The 17,240-nt window shown below is 43.6% G+C and overlaps 1 protein-coding gene across 2 annotated transcripts in view; it reads left to right on the top strand.

The window, feature by feature from the left end:
- nphp1 (nephronophthisis 1) overlaps positions 1–17,240 on the top strand; it is a 144,341-nt gene that overhangs the window by 102,628 nt on the left and 24,473 nt on the right. For both annotated transcript variants that reach the window (XM_060855909.1, XM_060855900.1), the window contains 4 exons: positions 2,395–2,505; positions 3,100–3,182; positions 10,804–10,880; positions 10,959–11,052. In XM_060855909.1, coding sequence (XP_060711892.1) covers positions 2,395–2,505; positions 3,100–3,182; positions 10,804–10,880; positions 10,959–11,052 — 365 coding nt within the window. The remainder of the gene's footprint in view (positions 1–2,394; positions 2,506–3,099; positions 3,183–10,803; positions 10,881–10,958; positions 11,053–17,240) is intronic.

Here is a 17,240-nt window from a genome sequence, read left to right as displayed (position 1 = left end):
GGGGTGCAACAGGTGGCGGGGCACAAGAGGGGTTGGTGGGAGTGGGTAGGGGCAGATGGGGGAGCGGGGATTTGTGCGTGTTGTGCTGCCACCCAGTCTCCTGAATGGGGAGCGGACTTAACCCGTGCACACCGTGTCAATCGCATTGAATTGATGGCCGGAGAAGGGGAGGGGGTGGTGATGGTGGGTGAGTGGTGTGCTTCAGCAATGCTGCAGCTCCTTTACACACAAGTGTGTGTCTGCTTAGAAACAAACCCTGAGGCAGAGAGAGGGGGCAAGGCAGGCCAAGTAAGGAAAAAGACAACTTCAGAAAACTCTGAGCCTCAGAGGAGAGGCTTTGAATCAATTAACCGAATAATGAATTATCTGAACAAAATACTGCCTGCCCATCTCGTTTGGATAATCGAGGTTCTTCTGTATCTGCTGCCTTTCGTCATGAATTTGGAAGGTGCTATCAAAGGAGCTTTGGTGAATTTCTGCTGTGCATCTTGTAAAGAGTACATTCGGGTCCCACTGAGTAGTGGAAGGAGTTGATGCATGTGGATTTGATCCCTGTCAAGTGGGCTGCTTTGTCCTGGATGGTGTGAAGCTTCTTGAGTGTGGTTGGAGTTGAAACTGCAAGTGGGAGAATATAAAATCACACTCCTGACTTGTGCCCTTTAGATTTTGGGCAGGCTTTGTAGAGTCAGGAGGCAAGTTACTCTCTCCAGTATTCCTAGCCTCTGACTTGTTCTAGTAGCCACTCTATTTAAATGGCAAGTCCAGTTGAGTTTCTGGTCAATAGTAACCCCCAGGATATTGATGGCAAGGGAGCTTTGGTGATGGTAACATCATCAAATGTCAAAGGAAAGTGGATAGATTGTCTCTTGTTGGAGATGGTCACTGCCTGGCATTTATGTGGCATGAATGTTGCTGTTTTGGTAAGTTAAATCTTTCATCCTAGGAATTAGCCTAGTCTTTCCAAATGCTACCAGTGCTTTCTTAATTATGGGGATGAAAGTATGAACATTCTGCAGGCATGGCCTCATTGGTACCATGGAAACAGGTCATTCCTTCCTATTGGAAAGATGTTGTGAAACTTGAAAAGGTTCAGAAAAGATTTACAAGGATGTTGCCAGGGTTGGAGGATTTGAGCTATAGGGAGAGGCTGGGGCTGTTTTCCCTGGAGCGTTGGAGGCTGAGGGGTGACCTCATAGAGGTTTACAAAATTATGAGGGGCATGGATAGGGTAAATAGGCAAAGTCTTTTTCCTGGGGTCGGGAAGTCCAGAACTAGAGGGCATAGGTTTAGGGTGAGATGGGAAAGATATAAAAGAGACCTACGGGGCAATTTTTTCACACAGAGGGTGGTACGTGTATGGAATGAGCTGCCAGAGGAAGTGGTGGAGGCTGGTACAATTGCAACATTTAAGTGACATTTGGTTGGGTATATGAATAGGAAGGAAGGGTTTGGAGGGATATGGGCTGGGTGCTGGCAGATGGGACTAGATTGGGTTGGAATGTCTGGTCAGCATGGATGGGTTGGACCGAAGGGTCTGTTTCCAGCATGTACATCTCTGTGACTCTATGACATTGGATCCTGGCAACATGTCTGCTTTCACTCCCATTATTTTGTCAAATACTTTGTTCCTCATGGCGGATCATAGCTCCTATTCGCCCCTGGCTACTCTGTTCTCTTTGGGATGTTTATAGTGTCCTCCTCCGTGAAGATTAATGCAAAATATTAATTGCCTAACATTTCCCTATTCCCTGTTATTAATTGCTTAGTTGCATCCTCTGGTAGTCCCACACTTAACTGTGCTACTCTTTTATTTACTCATCAAAGCTTTTACTGTTTGCCTTTATATTTTTCACTACTTTCCCTCAGCATCAGTTTTCTTCCTCTTTATTACTCTTTGAATCATCTGCAGCTCTTTCATTTAAAAACAAAATTCCAATCCTCTGACCTGCCTCTAGTTTACCATTTTGCATGTCTTAGCTTTTGATTAGATGCTCTCCTTCACAGTCCATGTTAACCACGGGTTGTTCACTCTCTTCTCATCAAATCCTTTTTGTTTTGAACAGAATAATTTTTGCTGAATATTATGAAATAATCTAAATGGGCCTTTCACTACTGACCACTGACCTTCTCAGGTTCCACAACATACTATTCTTCAAAACAACTCCTGATACAGTCTTTTTATTTGTGTTCTGTGTAACCTTTGCCCATCTCATTTGTTCACTCAATATGCAGATTAAAATCACCTGTGATTATTCTAGTGTCTCTTACAAGCCTCCATTGTATCCTGATTTATACCTTGTACTTCACTGTGTCAACAGGGAGATTTAATTATTGAAAAATAAAGCTATTAATATAGTATTGTAACAATAAAATAATTTTCTTCAATTGTTTCAGGTTACTGGCATACTTCCTAGCATGGTGGATGGTGATTGCTTTGTTCGGTCGAATTCCCAGTCTTCAAATATTGGTATTCTGTTTGAGCTAGGTGTTACCTACTTTCGTACTGTAAGTTAAATTCAAAAAGCTGATTGATAATTGACAACTTTAGTACAGTTTGCAACTCTAGTACAGTCTGAATATCATGTAGAATTGCCTTTTACTCAGTTAAATGACAATTATTTTGAAATACAATGGATTTTCTGTAAGTAGATAGACTGCTTAATTGAATGAAATGACAGTGCAGGAGTTATTTACTTATGCCTTAATGGGATTAAACTTTGCAGTATTTGAATTAAAATTGAAATATAGTGCAGTACTTTTCTTAAAAGAATTGCAGATGCTGGAGATCTGAAATGCAAACAGGAGATGTAAAAACTCAGCAGGTATGGCAGTATTGTGGAGAAACAGATTTGACATTTTCAGTATGATATGACTATTCTTTAGAACTGAAGGGAGCTGCAAAAATGATAGTTTTATGTTGTTGAAAAGTGGGATGGGACATTTCGGGCCCCCTTCCATTTCACAGAAGAGTCATATTGGAGTCAAAACACTGACTTATATTACTTTTATTGCTCTGTTCTTTTATGTTTGAGCTTGAACAAAACATATTTTTCTCTTACGTTATGGATGTTTTTTAACTGAGCCTTTTCCACAACACAGGCAACTGGACACCAAGGGGAGTTAAGTTGTGGATGGGCTTTTCTGCAGCTGTTTACTGCTAATGGAGATGCTGTTCCTCACAGGTAAATACATGTTTGTAAAGCAGATCTCAATTATTGGAAAAATGAAAGCAAATCTTAACTTTGTACGTAATTATTGATGAATTTTTAGCTATATTTTCTTGTTGAATAGCTGATAATATTGTCCATATGTGAACCATGTTCTCTAAGATGTGAAAGAGGTTGGTTTTGTTTCTCTTTCCCAAGTTGAGAATATACATCCTGAGATCAGTAACAGTCCTAGATGTAGATTCAATTTCCAACTCACATTTGCTTCATAAAATGTTATATATCAACATTTTATGGAGCATTTATATTTCAAATCAGATAATCAAATTTTAAATAGGATAGGCATAGTAAGATCCAGAATACTATATTATATTAAAATGCAAAACTCTTCATTAATTAAAGGACACAGCCGGGAAATTGGATTATGACCAAATGCAGCATTTACTGTGCATCTAATGATGGAAGTTGGATTGCTGGATGCTACTCATGACCCAGAGCAATTTCCTGGCCCCAGTGGTAGTATGATAACCAAGCTCAAACAACAATGACACCTCATGTATTTGGTGCCTTTAATGTAATTAAAAAATCCCAAAATTTGACACTGGACCACATTAAGAACTTTTGAAGAAATGACTAACAGCTTAATCAAAGATCTAGAAGGAGCCATCCTACAGGAGGATGGTGGGTTAAGGATGTTTAGGGAGAGAATTCCAGAAATTAGTGCTTAAGCAGCAGAAGACATGGCAACCAGTGGTAGAACACAAAAATGGGTTGCATAAGAGACCAGAAATGGGGGAATGCAGAGAGCTCAGGGGGGTTGTAGGAGTTTACAGAAGTGAGGAGAGACGTGACCATTTGAAAACAGAGATGAAAATTCTAAAATTGAAGTGATCCAGACTGGAAGCCAACATAGGTCATTGGGAGGGTAAAAACCAGGACTGCAGATGCTGGAAACCAGAGTCTAAATTAGAGTGGTGCTGGAAAAGCACAGCAGGTCAGGCAGCATCCGAGGAGCAGGAAATGCTGCCTGACCTGCTGTGCTTTTCCAGCACCACTCTAATCTAGACATAGATCATTGAGAACAGAGACGATTGGATGAATTTGCTCTTCTGAGGCTGAGTGTCATGGTAGGCCCAAAAAGCAGAAGGGACTTCCAGTTAGGTTGGGTTGTGTCAATATGTTTTGTTAACTTATGATGCATGCATGTGAATGTAAAACCACACAGGTAAGATGTTCTAAAGTTGCAAGGACTTAAACATTCAGGCATCATATAGCAGTACCATGCTTTAGCATTGTCTCCCTGGATCATCTTCTGACCTAGAGAGAAGGACAGTTCTTTTCCCTGTGTATGATGACAGACCCCATGGGGTCTCATGTCATTAAGGCAAACATGGGCAAGGAAATATCCTACTAATTTCCATGTAACATTCCCCCCAGCCTCAGAAGATGAATTACTCAGGGAAGCAAGAGCAGAAAGTTTCTGGGTGGAGAATTTTAGTGTCCATCAGTGAGAGTGGCTTAGAGCACCATGGTTGAGTGAATCAAGCTGGTTGAGTCTGAAAAGATATAGCTGCTAGACTAGGACTGCAGTAATTGTTGAGGCAACCAGCAGTAGGGAGAAACTTAATTGGCCACATTCTTAACATCTCCCACAGATGCATCAGACCATGAAAGTATCAATGAGAGTGAACGCCTCACAGATGAAGTGGAAATGAAGTCCTGTCTTATCATTGAGGATGCCCTTCATTCTGTTGTGTGACCCTACCATGTACATAAAGGGGGAAATTTAAACAGACCCAGTAAGATATTCAGGAGGCACTGTGGATTAGCAGCAGCAGAATTGCAACCTCACTAACTAATTATCATTGCCAACACCCTGTGTATCAACCCAATGAAGATTACAGCAGGCATGTCAGGAGCAGCACAAGGCATAACACAGAGCAGCAACTAGACAAGTGCATTTTGGAGTGAACCTGAATGTGAATAGCAGCTGCGGAGGTTCCAGATAAAAGCCTGAGAAGTGGAGGCCCATATTAGAACCCAATGGAGCAGTAGTGGAAATGAGGTGGAGCAAACCCTCTTTGAATCCAGAGACAGAGATCCTGAGGTGACCTTAGGTTTCAAAAAGTGACGTGGGAAGAGGAATCAACTTTAGAGATTGAGTGAGTAGTACCAGGAGAGAGACCGAGAATAAAATCCTTATTTTTATGGTTTATATTTTGTGCAGAATAAAGAGAGAGAGACATTTGATTTGATACATAGTGGATAAGGTTGAGTAATTGGTTGTTAGTTTAATATTTGTAGTTCATAAGCTTCACAATGACAAGAGAACTCAGCCCTGTGGGATGCTCTTCCTGCAATATGTGTGAAGTCAGGGACACTTTCAGTGTCCATGGTAACTGCGTGTACAGGAAATGTGTTCAGCTGCAGCTCCTGATTGACTACATGGAGTAGCTGGAGCTGTGGATGGGACTCAGGGTGGGAGGCTCGATGGATACAAAACTAGCTTGGTCATAGAAGACAGGATAATAATGGATGTGACCTCCATCCACCATGACCAGGGCCTCCAAGCCCTCCGTTTTTTCCTCTCCAGATGTCCCCAACAGTACCCTTCCACCGACACTCTCATTCGTTTGGCCGAACTGGTCCTCACCCTTAACAGTTTCTCCTTTGAATCCTCCCACTTCCTCCAGACCAAAGGGGTAGCCATGGGCACACCTATGGGCCCCAGCTATGTCTGTCTCTTTGTTGGCTACGTAGAACAGTTGATCTTCCGTAATTACATCTCTTCCTCCGCTACATTGATGACTGCATTGGTGCCACCTCGTGCTCCCGCGTGGAGGTTGAGCAATTCATCAACTTCACCAACACATTCCAACCTGACCTTAAATTTACCTGGACCATCTCTGACACCTCCCTCCCCTTCCTGGACCTCTCCATCTCCATTAATGACGACCGACTTGACACTGACATTTTTTTACAAACCCACCGACTCCCACAGCTACCTGGATTACACCTCTTCCCACCCTACCTCTTGCAAAAATGCCATCCCGTATTCCCAATTCCTCCGCCTCCGCCGTATCTGCTCCCAGGAGGACCAGTTCCACCATAGAACACACCAGGTGGCCTCCTTCTTTAGAGACCGCAATTTCCCTTCCCACGTGGTTAAATATGCCCTCCAATGCATCTCGTCCACATCCTGCACCTCCACCCTCGTCCACATCCTACCCCTCCAACCGTAACAAGGACAGAACGCCCCTGGTGCTCACCTTCCACCCTACAAACCTTCGCATAAACCAAATCATCCACCGACATTTCCACCACCTCCAAAAAGACCCACCTCCAGGGATATATTTCCCTCCCCAACCATTTCCGCCTTCCACAAAGACCGTTCCCTCCGTGACTACCTGGTCAGGTCTATGCCCCCCTACAACCCACTATCCCATCCTGACACTTTCCCCTGCCACCGCTGGAACTGTAAAACCTGTGCCCATACCTCCTCCCTCACCTCTATCCAAGGCCCTAAAGGAGCCTTCCACATCCATCAAAGTTTTACCTGCACATCCACTAGTATCATTTATTGTATCCGTTGCTCCCGATGCGGTCTCCTCTACATTGGAGAGACTGGGCGCCTCCTAGCAGAGCGCTTTAGGGAACATCTCCGGGACACACGCACTAATCAACCACACTGCCCCGTGGCCCAACATTTCAACTCCCCCTCCCACTCTGCTGAGGACATGGAGGTCCTGGCCTCCTTCACTGCCGCTCCCTCACCACCAGATGCCTGAAGGAAAAATGCCTCATCTTCTGCCTCGGAACATTTCAACCCCAGGATATCAATGTTGTCTTCAACAGTTTCCTCATTTCCCCTTCCCCCACCTCACCCGAGTTCCAAACTTCCAGCTCAGCACTGTCCCCATGACTTGTCCGGACTTGTCGTACCTGCCTATCTCATTTTCCACCTATCCACCCCACCCTCTCCTCCCTGACCTATCACCTTCATCCCCTCCCCAACTCACCCATTGTACTCTATGCTACTTTCTCCCCACCACCACCCTCCTCTGCCTTATCTCTCCATGCTTCAGGCTCACTGCCTTTATTCCTGATGAAGGGCTTTTATCCGAAAAGTCAATATCGCTGCGCTTTGGATGCTGCCTGAACTGCTGTGCTCTTCCAGCACCACTAATCCAGAATCTGGTTTCCAGCATCAGCAGTCATTGTTTTTACCTTTTTCAGAATGGAGACCAGTAACTAGTGGTATTCCACAGGGGTCAGTCTTAGGTCCTCTGTTGTTTGTAGTATATGTAAATAATTTCAAGGAAAATGTGGGTGGTCTGATTAGAAAGTTTGCAGATGACATGCCGATTGATGGAGTTGCTGATACTGCTGACGATTATGAAAGGATACAACAGGATATAGATAGATTAGCGACTTGGGCACAAAAATGGCAGATGGAATTTAATCTAGACAAATGCAAGGTTTTGCATTTTGGAGGATCAATTTATGTGTGAATTATACAGTAAATGGCAGAACCTTTTGGAACATTAACATACAGACAGATTTGCACATGCAGGTCCACAGTTCCTTAAAAGTGGCAACACAGGTGGCCAAGGTGATTAAGAAGGCATACGGCATGTTTGCCTTCATCGGTCAGGGCATGGAGAACAAGGTTTGGCAAAATATGTTGCGGCAATATAAAACCCTTGTTCAGCCACATTTGGATTATTGTACACTATTGCTACACTACCAAAAGAACATGGAAACTTTGGAGAGAATGCAGAGAATATTCACTAGAATGTTGCCTGGTCTTGAGGGCATTGGCTATGAGGAAAGGTGAAAAAGACTAGGATTGTTTTCACTGGAAAGATGGTAGCTGAGAGGAGAGGTCTACAAAATTATGACAGGCATAGATAAGGTGCATAGTCAGAGGCTTCTTCTGAGGGTTGAAGTTTCAATTACAAGAGGGCACAGATTCAAGGTAAGAGGGGGAAATTTTAAGGGAGATGTGCGAGGGACGTTTTTCATGTAGAGAGTGGTGGGAGTCTGGAACACACTGCCAGAAGAGGAGGTGGAAGCAGCCGTGTTGGCGATATTTAAGAGACACCTGGATGGTTACATGAATAGGGAGGGACTAGAGGGATATGGACCAAAAATGGACAGAAGTTTTGTTTTTAGTTTAATTAGGGCATGATGACCAGCACAGGTTTGGATAGCCATAGAGCTATTCTGTGTTGAATTTCTCTTTTGTTCTTTTGTAATGGGCCCTGTAAACATTTTGGCAATTGTACTGAAGACTTCTGCTCCTTAGCTTGCTATTCCTCTTGTTAACCTGTTCTAGAAAAGTGACAGTACGGGTATCTACCTGTGCAATTGGCTATGTAAAAAATAACCCAGATCTGTCTCATATACAAAATGCAGGACAAATCCAGAGCAGCCAATTACCACCCCTTAAATCTACATCCGATTATCAGAGAAGTGAAGGAAACAGTAATCCAACAACAAACAGTAAAGTACTATCAAGCAGTACTAGCTGAGCAATAAGCTGTTCAGCGTTGTAGGCTGGTTGGTAAGATTAGATCACATGGGATCGAGGGAGAACAAGCCATTTGGATACAAAATTGGCTTGACGATAGAAGACTGAGGGAGCAGTAGAGGGTTGTTGTTCAGACTTTAGGCCTGTGACCTGTAGAGTGATGCAATGATCGGTGCAGGGTCCACTGTTGTTTATCATTTATATAAAGGATTTGCATGAGAATATTGGAGACATGGTTACTAAGTTTGCAGATGACACCAAAATTGGTAGTATAATGAACAGTGAGAAAGGTTATCTAAGAGAACAATGGGATCTCGATCAACTGAGCCATTGGGCTGAGGGATGGCAGATAGAGTTTATTTTTTAAAAATGCGAGATGTTGCATTTAGGGCCTTGGGAGTGGTGTTGAACATAAAGACCAAGCAGTGCAGTTACATAATTCCTTGAAAGTGGTGTCATGGGTAGAGAGGGTGGAGAAGAAAGCATTTGGCATGCTTAGTTTCATCAGTCAGAGTGCTGAGTGCAGGAATTGGGATGTCATGTTATGGCTGTCGAAAACATTGGTTAAGCAACATGAGGAGTTATGCGTACAATGCTGGTCACTGTGCTATAGGAAGAATGCTATTAAACTGGAAAGAGCGCAAAAAAAGATTTACAAGGATGTTACTGAGATAGGAGGGTTTGAGTAACAAGGAGAGGCTGGATAGGCTGGAACTTTTTTTTCCCCTGGAGTGTAGGAGGCTGAGGGTGACCTTCCAGAGGTTTATAAAATCATGTGGGGCAGAGATAACATCAATAGCCAATGTCTTTTCCCCAAGATAGTGGAGTCCAAATCAAGAGGGCATATGTTTAAGGCAAGAGGGAATATTTTTAACAGGGACTCAAGGGGCAACCTTTTCCACCCAGAGGGTGGTGCATCTATGAAACGAACTACCAGAGGAAGTGGTAGAGGCAAGTATAATTATGAATTTTAAAAATATTTGGACAGATACTTAGATATGAAAGGTTCAGCGGGAAGTGGGTCAAATGAGGCGAGTTCAGTTCAGGAAATCTGGTCGACTGCCTGTGACTGTCTTTCTTATACATTTTGAACTTTTCTAGTTTTCATGTCTGTCAGCAAGGCCTGAGCAACAGATTCCTCTTTTGTGAAGACTGATGCAAAATATTCATTTAATACCTACCTATAAATCCCACCTCCATGTGTAGTTCCTTTTTTTGGATTTTGGCTCATATGATAGTGTCCATACCTTCGAGCCACCAGTCCCAGATTCAAGTCCCATCTTGCCTGAGCTGTGTAATAACATCTCTGAACAGGTTGATTAGAAAATATATCATCTTCTTTTTGGTCTGTGACTGACCCATTCCTCACTTAACCTCTCTCTTACTATTTATATGCATATAGTAGAAGTTGAGATTTCCCTTTAAGTTAACTGCTAGACATTTCTCCTGGTTCATCTTTGTTTCCCTTATTTGCTTTTTCACCTCCTCCCACATAAACTTTCAATATTCCTGTTGATTCTAAATTGTATTTTCTTCCTTAGATCTGTTATAAGCATATTTTTCCTTTGTAACGTTAATTTCAACCGTCCTATTTGGTCTCTTTTGTTGATAGGAACAGGACTGTGGCCTTTCCTGTTGAAAGCTCAAAATGGGCAATCAGGCACATGGCCAATGTGATTTTTCTCCATTGTTTTAACTGTTTCATAAAATTATATTGAGCAATTTTAATTCAATTTAGTGGGTGGTTACAAAGGAAATGTTAAAATATGTTTTGTATTATTTTCTTGCACTGCTGCTTCTTCCCTTTCTCTCTATACTAATTGTAGTAAAGTCGCTGGATACAGTCTTAAAGTTCTTCACTTTGTTCCTTTCCTCTCCCCTACTTCAGGAACTTTGTGAAGTTGCATTTGTGTCACGTAGTTTTAGTTACTTCTCTTGATGAGCATAACCTGCACGGTGTTCATTACTACTCCTGCTACATACATTGATATATGTTATGTCAGACACCAAACTAATTTCATTTTTTTTTGAGTGGATTTTTTGGGTACATACCAAAATTATTCATGCTTATGCATTGTTTGGTATTTTTCATGACTATTATAGGACTTATGAAATTATACTGAATGGTGGAACACCTTATGAAAAAGGTTTAGAAGTGGATCCAACAGTTTCCAAGAGAGGTGAGATTTATCTAGTTTATGCAATTATTCCTGATTCCTTTAACTATATACTAATCTAGTTTGCTCCTTCTGCTTTAGCTTCTTTTTTTCAACATTTGATGGTGTCCAGAAGACAACCTAAGCTGCTGGTGAAGCTGAGGTCACCAACCAGAAAAATGAGAGCTATTCTCAAGTAGGTATTGATATTTATTTTGAAAGATATATTTTTAGTATGACTAGATCATGGCAATGTAAATAAAGGTTTCCTTTGTGAATATATATTTTCATTGACTATGAAATATAAGTGGACATTGCCCTTATCAAAATAAAGTATGCAAGTAACGTCAATATTGTTTTATGCTTATCGTTCATTTACGATATTCGGAGGATGTGTCAGGGGATGAATTCTTTAGTCGATCTCCCGCTTATTTGCCATAAGTTAATCTGAGGGGCTACAAATAAACCCCAGAAAATAGTGTGTAAACAGCATGAGGAACAAAATAACAGCAGCAGGCCATTCAGTTCATTGAGCCTACTCCGTCATTTAATGAGATCATGGATAATTGAACTCTTCAATGACTTTAACTCACATTAGCCCCATAACACTTTACACCTTTGATATTCAAGAATATATCAACCGCTACTTTAAACATAGTTTAAAGACTGAGCTTCTGCAGCCTTCTCAGGTAAAGAGTTCCAAGGTTCCCCATCTTCTGAATATTGAAATTTCTTCACATGTTGGGCCTAAGTGACATTTCCTATATCTTTAAATTATGCCTCTTCATTCTAGATTCCCCAACCAGGAGAAACATTTTGCTTGGATGTACCATTTGGGGAAAAAAGAGATGGCAGGCTAATTAAATATATATTTTAGTCCTATTTTCACAAAGGAAAACACAAATAACATCCCAAAAAGGTTGGGAAAGCAGGATCTAGTGAAATAGAGTAAGTTAATCACTATTTGGGTGTTGGGGAAGTTGGTGGGATTAAAGGCTGGTATGTCCCCAACGCCCAATAACTTACATCCCAGATAGTTAAGAAAGTGTTCCTAGAAATAGTGGATGCATTGCTGGTCCATTTTCAAGATTCCATAGATTCTAGAACAGTTCCTATTGATTATAGGCTAGCTAGTGGACCCCACTATTCTAAAAAGGCGGTAGAGAGTAAACAGGAAATTATAGACTGGTGAGCCTGGCATCGGTAGTGGAAAAAACCCACTAGAATCTATGATAAAAGATTTAACAGTGGAGAGATTGGACTGAGTCAGCGTAAATTATTTAAAATTCATTCTTTGGGATGTGAGCATCATTGGCTGGACCAGCATTAATTGTCTGTCCCTAGTTCCCTTGAGAAAGTGGTAGTGAGCTGCCTTCTTAAACCACTGTATTACACCTGCAGTGGGTTGACCCACAATACCATTAGGGAGGGAATTCCAGTGACAGTGATGGAATCGTGATATATAAAGTCTGGAAGGTGAGTGGCTTGGAAGGGAATTTGAAGTTTGTGGTGTTCCCTTGTCCTTCTAGATGGAAGTAGCCATGGGTTTTGAAGGTGTTGTCTGAGGATCTTTGGTGAATTTCTAAGGTACATCTTGTAGATAATACAGACTGCTACTACTGAGCGGCGATAGTGAGGAAGTACCAATCAAGCGGGCTGCTTTGTCCTGAATGGTGTCAAGCTTCTTGAGTGTTGTTGGGGGAGTGCGGTATTCGATCTGAGTTACTCATCACATTAATCATAGCCTCTTTTGTAAGCACTGTGTTTATATGGCAAATCCAGTTAAGTTTCTGGTTAATGGTAACCCCCGATGTTGATACTGGGGAAAACAGTGATGGCAACACTATTAAATGTCTACAGGTGGTAGTTAAATTGTCTCTTATTGGTGTTGATCACTGCTTGGCATTTGTGTGGTGCGGATGTTACTTGCTACCTATCAGCCCAAACCTGGATACTGTCCAGAATTTGAACACTGATCTTCAGTATCTGAGAAGTTGTGAATGATGCTGAACATTGTGAAATCATTGGCAAACATCCCTGCATCTGACCTTATGAAGAAGGGAAGGTAATTGATGAAGTAGCTGAAAATGGTTGGTCTTAGGACACTACCCTGAGGAACTTCTGCAGAGATGTCCTGGAGCTGAGATGACTGACCTCCAACAACCACAACCATCTTCCTATGTGTCAGGTATGACTCCAATCAGCCTGATACCCATTGATTCCAGTTTTGCTAGGACTCTTTGATGCTACACTGGTTGATTGTAGCCTTGATGCTAAGAGCTGTTTGAACCAAGGTTGTAATGAGGTCAGGAACTGAGTGGTCACTGAGCAGGTCATTATTGAGCAGGTGCTGCTTGATAGTGCTGTTGATTGAGAGTAAGTGGATGGGGCAGTAATTGGCTGGGTTGGATTTATCCTGCCTTTTATCTACAGGACATACGCAGGCAATTTTCCACATTGTTGGGTAGATGCCAATGTTGTAACTGTACTGGAAAAGCTTGGGCTGGGATGCAGCAAATTCTGGAGCACAAGTCTTTAGTATTGTTGCTGGTATGTTGTCATGGCCAATAGCCTTTGCAGTATCCGGTGCCTCCGATCATTGCTTGATATGGAGTGAATCGAATTGGCTGAAGATTGGTTCCCATATTACAGGGGGAACTGAAGGACGTAGTTTTGGCTGAAGATTGTTGCAAATGCTTCAGCTTCATCTTTTGCACTGATGTGCTGGGCTCTTCTATCATTGATGACTGGGATATTTGAGGAGCCTGCTCCTCCAGTGAGTTGTTTAATTTTCCACCACCATTCTGGATTGAATGTAGCAGGACTGCAGAGCTTAGATCTGATCCATTGGTTGTGGGATTGCTTAACTGTGTCTGTTACTTGCTACTTATGCAGTTTGACATTTAAGTAGTCCTGGTTGGTACCTTCACCAGGTTGACACCTCATTTTCAGGTATGACTGGTGCTGCTTCTGGCATGTCCTCCTGCACTCTCCAGTAAACCATAGCTGGTCCTCAGGATTGATGGAAATGGTCAAGTGGGGGATATGCCGGGCCATGCTGATTATGCTGTTGATGGCTGACAGCACCTCATGGATGCTCAGTCTTGTGTCGCTAGATCTGTTCCAAGTCTATCCTATTTCGCACAGTGATATTGCCACACAAGATGATGGAGATTGCCATCAAAGTGAAGAGGGGACTTCGTCTCCACAGGGAGTTGGTTTGCGTATCGGGGATCCACGCACAACTTGATGCAGCCACATACAAAGGTGGCCATCAGGGTGAAGGTAGCATTGGATGTGTTTTCTCTCCCTTTGTCTAGGTCTTTGTACATGATATCCCTTTGGATACAGGTCGAGAGTGTGATGTTGGAAAAGCACAGCAGGCCAGGTAGCATCCGAGGAGCAGAAGAATTGACGTTTCAGGCATGAGTCCGTTATCAGGAATTAGCCAGAAACGTTGATTATCCTGCTCCTCGGATGCTGCCTAACCTGCTGTGCTTTTCCAGCACCACACTCTCGACTCTGATCTTCATCATCTGTAGTCCTCACTTTCTCCTAGTTCCCTTCGGACATGGTCCACCTTTGATCTTTGATGAAGTGGAAGATGGCTTGGTAACTGCAGCAGTGCAGGTTCGGGGTATAGGCCAGACCTGCATCACTTATAACAACACTCAGAGTACCTCACACCTAATGACCAGTTTTTTACCTGCCACAGAGGGCGACCCATGCTCCCATCTGTCCAGTTTCAGCCTCACTTTAGTGACACACTCCTCCCAAGACTTGGCGCACGCCCCAGCCCCTCCAAACCAAATACCCAACACCTCAGGTGGCCTGTTCTTACAATGAAGGGGATAGAGGATTGGTCAGCCCAGTTTCCAAAGAGCATGGTCTCACTCTTGCCTTGATTTACCTCGGCCTCTGAGGCCTGTTCAAACTGGTCACAGATGCACAAGAGTCTGTGTACTGACAGTGGATCCAAGTGGAAAACGGCAACGTCATTCATGTACAGGGAGGCCTTGACCTGTAGGCCCCCACTGCCACGAATAGTCACTGCTCTCAGGCTTGTATCCTTCCTGATGGACTTGGCAATGGCTTTATACAGCACATAAACAAAGCAGGAGAAAGTGGCAGCCCTGCCTGACTCCAGATCTGATTGAAAAGCTTTCTGATTCCTGCTCAATGATTGAGACTGCACTAATGATGTTAGTGTAGAGCAGTCAGATCCAATTGCGGATTACCTCCCCAAGCCCATTTTGGAGAGAACACCTTTCATGTACGTGTGCGATAACCTGTCAAAGGCTTTCTCCTGGTTCAGCCTAATGAGGCAAGTGTCCATCCCCTTGTCCTACATGTAGGTGATTGTATCCCTGAGTAGTGCGAGACTCTTAGCACAGGTTTGGTTGGCCTGAATCACCGATCCCAGAGCAGATGTGACCTAGTTGGTAATGATCTTTGATAAGAATTTATAATCCACATTTAACAGTGAGATTGGTCGCCGACTTCTAATTTCCTCCCTCTTCACCTTCTGCTTATAGATGAGAGTGATGATGCCTTTCGTCATGGATTCGCTCATGGTACCCGCCAGAAGCATACTGACATATACCTCCAGCAGGGTCTGCCCAATCAAATCCCATAAAGCAGAATAGAACTCAACTGGTAAGCCATCGCTTCCAGGAGTTTTATTATTTTCGAAGGTTGCAAGGGCCTTGGTTAGCTCATCCAGAGACAGCGGCTGGTCCAGCCTCTCCCGCGTTTCGTCATCTAAGACCTCCATGATAGAGGACAGGAACAACTGGGAGACCACACTGCCAGTGGGCTTCATGTCATACAGTCTGGCATCGAAGAATTTGCTGATCCTCGTGATGTCAGACTGAGATAACATTTCTGAGCCATCATCTTCCTTCAGGCTGCTGAGTACAAAACTCTCCTTGTGCACCTTCTGCAAAAAAAAACATGAGCACGTCTCGTCCTGCTCCACAGAGTGGACCGTGGAATAAAAGATTATCTTGGAGGCCTCCAAAGCAAAGAGCAAGGTTTGCTGGCCCTTCACCTCCTGGAGATCCTCCATTAAAATTACCCCCATCAACTGTAGCAGGAGTAGGTTCTGAATATTTTCCTGGAGTTTTTAGTTTACCCCACATCTCTCTCACTTTCTGCACACCATTGAGGATAAAGAACCTCTTGATGTTCCCTTTGACCATTACTCACCAACTGGGGGTCAATAACTTTGCATTCAACTTCTATGTTCCCTTGCCAGCTCGCTGCTCATCCTGCTAGTGACAATTGGCCAGCAGGAAGCAGTGGTCAGAGAAGAACACAGCTTGACGTTGGCGGATCTGACCAAGGACGCTCGGGACACAAACTGGTAATCTGTCCTTGAGCAGACAGATCTGTCTGCCCGTGACCAGGTGTATCTATGCTGCGCTCCATCTGCAGGGGTCCTGAAGACATCGTGCAGCAGTCTCCAGCCAGAATGACCAGCCTGGACATAGCCAGCAACAGTGGAAGTTGCTGCAGGATGGCCAACCACTCACTCTTTCTCGCCAGGGCATCCACATTAATAAGTCTCAGGGGAGCATTTCTGTACATAACATCTGTGATGACGAGGCGCCCACCCACCACCTCCTTAACCTTGGGGATGTTGCATCCTCGCAGCAGGATACCAGGCTGGAGGAGCAGTTTTCATTTCCCCCTCGACCAAATTGACGGCCGATGGGCGCTCAAGGTTAACCATTTCCTTGGCAAGCTCACAGTTGTTGAATCCTGAAAATATTGAGGAGCTCAAAAGGGATAACGCAGGTTGGAGAACCATGAAGCCCCTCTTTGAGACTCCGGTGGACTGGTGGGAAATGGCTAAGAAAGCCAATATGGGGATCCACCATGCAGAAGATTGAATGCTATGCATGTTAATGCTGGCAATTTTAACCCATTTTAAAGTTTATACGTTTACTAATGTCCATTCACCAACGGCTGTGTCACTGGGGTGGCTGTCTGCATCCCTGTGGTGTGGGCGAACTGTTGGACCCTCGCAGGACTAAGGTAGCTGTCCAGTTCCTCCCTAGGGCCATTTCCCTGGCCTGGTAGCATTGGGCTGAGACCAGGGTCAGCAGAGTCCAGTTCTGATTCTGACAGAGGGACTGTCAGAGGATCGCAATTCCCAAATGCTGTGGTGCAGTATGTATGCCCTGGTTCTCAGCAGTTGAGGCCTGGGCATTACCAGTCCCCTCAGAGGGTCTGTCATTTCCAGGTTGGGGGGTACTACTCTCCACTTCCCCCATGGCGCTCTGCCTCTTTTTCTGATCGTGGCTATCCTTTCCCCCCTCTTTGCTATCAGAGGAGCTGCTGATGTCATCCTCATGTAGCTGTCTTTTCCCATTTTGCTGT

Source organism: Hemiscyllium ocellatum, chromosome 3 (assembly GCF_020745735.1).
Source record: "Hemiscyllium ocellatum isolate sHemOce1 chromosome 3, sHemOce1.pat.X.cur, whole genome shotgun sequence".
NCBI lineage: Eukaryota > Metazoa > Chordata > Chondrichthyes > Orectolobiformes > Hemiscylliidae > Hemiscyllium > Hemiscyllium ocellatum.
This window is presented reverse-complemented; position numbering and strand designations above follow the sequence as displayed.